At 46.0% G+C, this 7,074-nt stretch overlaps 1 protein-coding gene and 1 pseudogene across 1 annotated transcript; both read right to left on the minus strand.

The window, feature by feature from the left end:
* Window positions 1–1,574: 1,574 nt before the first annotated feature.
* Window positions 1,575–3,290, minus strand: LOC102431615 (annotated as a pseudogene).
* A 1,666-nt stretch (window positions 3,291–4,956) lies between these two features.
* Window positions 4,957–5,708, minus strand: LOC106694382 (ferritin light chain). The gene has a single exon (XM_014461608.2). The coding sequence runs from the start codon at window positions 5,485–5,487 to the stop codon at window positions 4,972–4,974; it is 516 nt and encodes a 171-aa protein (XP_014317094.1). The 5' UTR covers window positions 5,488–5,708; the 3' UTR covers window positions 4,957–4,971.
* Window positions 5,709–7,074: the final 1,366 nt, after the last annotated feature.

A 7,074-nucleotide genomic window follows, 5' to 3' on the forward strand; every position in this document is an offset into this window, starting at 1 on the left:
CAGGGACCACTGTAATTGAAGTCCCAGACTTGAGACTCTCTGAGTCACCCATGTGAGGACAATGTTACCTCCCATTCACTCTCACCGCTGTGGTTCCCCAACTCATCTGCAACTTGGAATTGTCTGGGGAGCTTCAAAATACCCCAATGCCGGTGTCCCATCCCAGAGACTGTGATTTAATCGGTCTGTGGGGTGGCCTGTGCTTTGGAATTGTTAGAAGCTCTCCAGTGATTCTAATGTGCAGACAGGTTTGGGAAGCTTGCTCTAAGAGTAAAGCTCTTCAGGACCTCAACTTAGTGTGTGAGTATTTATCAGACTCTCCACTTGGCAGTCTCTTTTATCTGTTTTGCCAGTGAGGCTGCCAAATACCACAGCTCCACATTGCAGCTGTTTCTTCCTGACTGGGGCAAAGGCAGCTTTGAGTACTTGCTTCTCATATTCATCCAAATTTTGGCATGAAAATCCTTCACTGTCTTATCAGCTCTTTGATGCTTTTAAGAAAAATTAAAATATATATTGTATTTATATTTATAAAATATATATTTAATTGTATATTTAAAATATTATATATTATACATACTTAAACATATATAACCCTATATAATAAAAGCCTAATATGCTAAGTGTCTGGTCATCCAGTTGACCAGTCAACCAATCAAAGCGTAATATGCTAATGATATGCTAAGGCTGCTCAACCACTTTCTATGACATGCACTGACCACCAGGGGGCAGACACTCCGACTGGTAGGTTAGCTTGCTGCTGGGGTCCAGCTGATTGGGACTGAGCAAGATGGGCCAGACACACCCTGCAGCTCTCCTTCGGTCCCTCCCCAGAGGGCCAACCTCTCACGTCCCTCCCTGGCCCCAATCATGCACTGGTGGGGTTCCTTGGCCTGGCCTGCACCCTCTTGCAATCTGGGACCCCTCAGGGGATGTTGGAGAACCAGTTTTGGCCTGATCCCGCAGGCCAGGCCGAGGGAACCCACTGGTGCACGAATTCATGCACCGGGCCTCTAGTCTACACTAAGAAAAGACAAAGATGCTAATTGACCATACCTTCACTATGCTCATCAGCCAATCAGAAGAGTATGCAAATTAATCCAACAAAGATGGCCGTTAAATTTGCATACTGCAGGCAGATCCTGCTGCACCTGCCCTGTGCAGGTGGCAGCTTGATCCCCAGCTGCTGCCCGCCCCAGCACGGGATCCGGGTCTGCCATGTGCGGCCCGGGGTGGCGGGGGTGGGGGTCGGGGGAGGAGGTGGGTGGCAGCACGATCCCGAGCCGCCACCCGCCCCAGTGCCGGGATCCGGGCCTGCCGTGTGTGACCGGGGAGACGGGGCAGGCACCGCGGGATCAGGCGTGCCATCTGCCACCAGGGGAGTGGGCCTAAGCCAACAGGTGGTTATCTCCCGAGGGGTCCCAGACTGTGAGAGGGCACAGGTTGGGCTGAGAGATGCCCCCCGCCCCCCGCCGCCAGTGCACAAATTTTTGTGCACCAGGCTTCTAGTATTAAATAAATAGGTATATGTTATGTAGTTTTTTCTATTGTTGACCTCAATGGAAGGATTGATTTATCCTGCCATTAAGAGAATTGAAAATCTTCCAATTGCTTTTTTTTTTAAATGTTCAATGATCTCTGAACTTTCATTGGCCTACTGTCCCCCTAAGGGGTGCTCCTCAGACACCACTTTGCCATCCACCATCATGCAGGTGGTCGTCATTTGGATGGATTGCATAGAGTTGCTGTGGTCCACGTTTTTACCAAAATCAAAGTCCTTCCCTTCTTCCAGCAGGAGGCAGTAGGTAGAAATCTCATCCTCCAGCTTGACTTTGGTGTTCAGCAGGGCCTGGTACTCCTGGACCTGGTGCTGCCCCTCTGCCCAGGTCTGAGCCAGCTCTGCCTCCAGCTGCTCAGGATCCCATTGAGCTGTTCCATCCACATGGCATAGCATGTCTCCACCTCCCTCAGGCTGTTCTCAAAATTGGCCTTCAGATTTCTCATCAAGTCCAGGTCAGTCGCCAAGGACTGAACCATACGTCTCAGTTGCATGAGTATCATCTCAGCAGCTCCTGTCTTGACAGTCTGTGAGTTGACCACTATGGTGCCCTCCTCAATCTGCTGGGACCAGTATTTGTCTAGCTCCTCTTGGTTTTTCTGAATTAGCTCGTCATACTGGGCATGGATGTTCGTCATGATCTTGCTGAGGTCTTGATATTTGGAGGCATCCAACTCCCCGGTCAACCCAGAGTTGGCAATCTGGTTTTGTAGACCATTTATTTCCTCCTTGTAGTTCTTCTTCATGAAGAGCAGCTCCTCCTTGAAAGCCTTGATCTGTCTCCAACTGCAGCTGAGTGATGTTGGTGTCATTAGTGACCTGTTGGAACCCTGGATGTTTCTCTCCACAGAGTGGTGCATGGCCAGCTCCATCTCATACTTGACTCTGAAGTCATCAGCAGCAAGATAGACATTGTCAATCTGCAAAATAATGTAGGCATTGCCGACAGAACTTGCAAAGACCTGAGCCCTCAGGTCCTCTGGGATCTTGAAGTAATGCCCCCTAGTCTCTGACTTGGGGTCCCTTCTTCTGCAGGTGTGTCTGGATTTTGCTCTCCAGTCTCCTCTATTATCAACCTCCAGGCTACTCACCCTCTCCAGGTATTGAATAATCTCTTTCTTTCTCTGGATGCCCCCTATGCCTGCCAGACCCCGGGCCATCTCTGCAGCCAGGACCCTGGACCCCTAGCCGCCCCACGTGCTCGTGGAGTAGGCCATGGAGACCTGGGAGCCCGAGCCCCCAGGGCATATATAGGCTCTGGCCACACTGCTGGCCAGCTGGGCCTGGTGGCTGGGTGACTGTATGGAGCCCAGGGTCCAGTAGTTGGTGGAAAAGGTGGAGCTGGTGCTGAAACTTATTGTCCATGGAGGAAGGCAAGAAGCCAAGACTCAGGTTCGTGCTGTTCCTCCCCCAGTGTCTTTTAAAAAGAAGAAATGGGTAATATTTTGGAGTTCTTACCCTTCTGAAAATGTCTTTATTCTAGCCACTCCTTGGAGTCATAATTTGGCTGGGATTTGAAGTCTAGACTGAACCTTAATATTCCTTCAAATATTTGAAGGCACTATTTTATTGATCTCTAACATTCACTGTAGCTGTTGAATAATCCTATTCCTACCTGGTGCCTGTTTCCTTGCAAATGACTGCCCCGCCCCTGCTCCCGTCCCCCCTCCCACCCCCCCTTATCTCTTTGGGAACCATTAGGATCTTCTCTTTTCCCCCAGAACTCTGACATCTCACAATTTACATACTTTTATAAGGATTTTATTTCATCCATTTTCTTGGGCATAAAAAAGACATTTATCATCCAGAGATTTTTGTTTTACTGCTAAAAAAGTTTGTCATCTTACTTTCATATTTTCCACCTCTCTGTTTTCTCACTTCTCTATTTTAAGAAATCATTTTGGTTGGATTCGTCCTTTATGTTAATTATGTTTTCTTTTCTATTTTTTTGTGCTAATGTCTTTTTGTGCTAGTTTTTAGATTTCCTCAACTTTATTCTTCAATCTTTCTAATGAATGTTTTAATTTAATTTAATTTTTATTTCCAGAAGAAATTTTTATTTCTTGTTTTTTTATTTATCTTTTTACATAACCTCTACTTCTGGGTATAAGAATACATTCACTTCACTTATTTCTTTAGGGTTGTAGATTTTTAAATATCCTTCTCTGTTTGTTTCCTTCAGATTTTTTTTTTCTTTATTCTTGTGACTATCTTTCTCTTTCATGTTTGCAGTTTTCCTCAGTTGCCTGGGAGCCTTGGCTTTCTGTTCATATTTAAGAGTGAGCCTCCAAAATATTGCTTGGAGGCTCTGAGTGAGTAGGCAGGACTTGTTGACCTGTAGGCTCCATTTAGCAGGGAGTTCATAAGAAGGAAGGAAGGAAGGAAGGAAGGAAGGAAGGAAGGAAGGAAGGAAGGAAGGAAGGAAGGAAGGAAAGGAAGGACTAATTAATAAAGAGACTTGACATGAGATATAAATTTGGAATACATGGGGGAGCCAGGGAAGCTTAGCTTTAGTAACTAAGGTCTCTCTGAATCTCTGGACCCAGGGTTTTTTATTCACACATTTTTGCCCTATAGCTAAGCAGATATACATATCAAAGGTAAGGCCTGGTAAACAGTAAAATTATCAGGTTGGGGAAACTGCCCTCAGCTGTCTGGCAGCAGGCAATTATATATGCAGATTTTCAGGTTTGGGGAAATGCTTTCAGCTATTCCAGCAGCAGGTAATATTATTCAGCCCTGCTGAAGCCTCTAGTTCCATCAACATTTTATGAACTTTATGACCTGCTGGAATTAGCCCCCAGCAGAATATAACTCTTCAGTCACTAGACTTGGAAATGAGTAGCCTTACTTTGTGAGGAGAGGGAAGGATATGACCACTCCAAAAGAAAACTTTCAACAACGTCTGTTTTTAGCTCCTCAGCTCAACCCAGCCCTTCATTGTACCTACTGTCTCCAAAGCTGAGCATCTCACAGTTTTCCCTCAGGTGAATTGGCTCACTTATTAGTGGTTATGCCCCTCCGGGTGGCTTAGATCGTTGCTTCCTCTGCATTGTGAAATCACTCACTGCTCCTCTATCTGGTCCTATCTTCTAAAATTGCATTTAATTCTTTTGTCTGCTTTCATCTTCTTTATTCTCTTTGTCTTATACAGGTTTCTACTTTCTTTTTGTTGATGTAGTTCCTTAACTATCAATTTAGTGGAGTCTTAAGCAGAAGAGGAGGTAAAAATCCTCATTCTTTTTTGTTGTTGTTGTTGCAAAAAGCTTTATTGTCTCATTTGGTCCAATGCATGGGAGAGGGCTCCAGGGTGGTTAAAGGAATGCCTAGTAGTTTCGGGAAGAGGCTCAGGTAAAAGCCAGAGATGCCAGGGTGGTGCGGGGCTCGGAAAGGCCTCTGGGCTCCAAAGGCTCCTAGTCGTGCTTGAGGGTGAGCCTCTCTAAGAGATACTCGCCCAGCCCAGCCTGGGGGCCGGCCAGCCTGCGGAGGTTAGTCAGGTGGTCGCCCATCTTCTTGATGAGTTTCACCTCCTCATCCAGGAAGTGGTTCTCCAGGAAGTCGCAGAGATGGGGGTCTACACGGGTCGAACCCAGGGCATGCAGATCCAAAAGGGCCTGGTTCAGGTTCTTCTCCAAGGCCAGGGCGGCTTCCATGGCGTCCTGAGTTTTGCCCCACTCATCCTGGGAAGGTTTCTGCACGTCCTGGAAGAGAATGCGGCCGCAGCGCTTGTTCTGCAACTTTAGGAGATGCTCCGCGCCCTCGCGCTTCTTCTCCGCCAGCTCGCCCACGCCCTCCAGAGCCACATCATCGCGGTCGAAATAGTAGCCCAGAGAAAGGTAGGTGTAGGAGGCCCGCAGATGCGGCTTGGCCAGGCGGTTGACCGCAGCCTCCACCTCAGTGGAATAATTCTGACAAATTTGGGAGCTCATGGTTGTTAGGCAATAAGGAGTTTAAGGTAGAAAAAAAAAAACACCAACAAAACCGGTGTTGGCTGGTCCGGAGGGTGGTCCTGAAGGTGGTGAGTGGATAAGACACAGGAGAGTGGCCGGAGGCTGGAAGAAGGGGCATCCCTGGGTCTGTTCCGTCCAAACACTGTTGAAGCAAGAGACAGATCCGGGAGCTCCGAGTGCGCTGCCAAAAATCCTCATTCTTGAAACATATTCCAATAAACTTTAGACAGCTTGTCTGTTAAAGACAACTTACTAGCCCTAACCGGTTTGGCTCAGTGGATAGAGCGTCGGCCTGCGGACTCAAGGGTCCCAGGTTCATTCCGGTCAAGGGCATGTACCTTGGTTTCGGGCACATCCCCAGTGGGGAGTGTGCAGGAGGCAGCTGATCGGTGTTTCTCTCTCATCGATGTTTCTAACTCTCTATCCCTCTCCCTTCCTCTCTGTAAAAAATCAATAAAGTATATATTTTTTAAAAAAGACAATTTACTAGGATTGCTTTGGATTTATAGGTTAACTTGAAAATTGCCACTTCTGTGTTACAGTGTCTTCATATCCAAACATGGTAAGTATCTCCATTTATTTTGATCATTATTACCTTCTGCAAGTTTTTGCAATTTTCTTATGTTGGCTTCATTACTAAAAATACTCTGATGAAGAGCAGTAATGACACAAATGAAAAGCATATGTGAGCCTGAAGATTGACCTGAAAATTTGACCCAGAACATAGGGCAAAAGGACAAAGAGAAAAACACATGAGGGAAGAGTTAAGAGACTTGGAAAACAGATGCAGTAATTCCAACAGCCTTCTAATAAGAGTTTCATAAGGATAGGACCGAGAGTATAGAGGAAGAAATGAAAGAATAAAATTTTCTAAAGTTGCAGAATGAGGAAAACACACATCCTACTCCACATTGTGGGCAACTTTGCAGAAAGATAAAGAGGAAATTCTGAAGGATTCAAGAGAGCAAAGATAAGTTAAATAAATTTATGCCCTGAGGATTTTCTCCACTCATCACAAACAGATTAGAATCACTGACTACAGAGATAGCAAATAAAAACTGCAAATATTTATCCCTTGGTAGCAAACGTTGTCTGTTACCAGAACCAGGAAACCCAGTGGAAGTTGTATCAGCATGGCATTGCTATATATGTCACTCTCCTTTCTAGACATTGAGGGACCACCATTAACAGCAGAAAGCACAGAGCCCATTTATCTTCCAGATAGTTGTGATGCCTCCAGGCTCCCCACTCCTCCATTGAGCATGCTCCATTTGGAGAGCCACTCTCTCATCTTATCCTACCATCAGTTCAGAGTCCCAAAAAACTCTTTGAAACAGAAGTGGGGGGTGGGAGGACTTGGACACTTAGAATTACACGTTTCCCTGCATCTTGATGGAGGGGGAGTATCCTTTACATTAAGGGAAAACCCAAAGCAAGGCCTGAGACTGCCCAGTCTCAATCTCAGATTTCTCTTACATTCAGAGGTCCAAGAAGAAAATATGTTTATTGAAAGATCCTCTTGAGATTTTAAATATGTTTTTATTGATTTTTAGAGAGAGAGGGAAG

Source organism: Myotis lucifugus, unplaced genomic scaffold (genome assembly GCF_000147115.1).
Source record: "Myotis lucifugus unplaced genomic scaffold, Myoluc2.0 scaffold_0, whole genome shotgun sequence".
NCBI lineage: Eukaryota > Metazoa > Chordata > Mammalia > Chiroptera > Vespertilionidae > Myotis > Myotis lucifugus.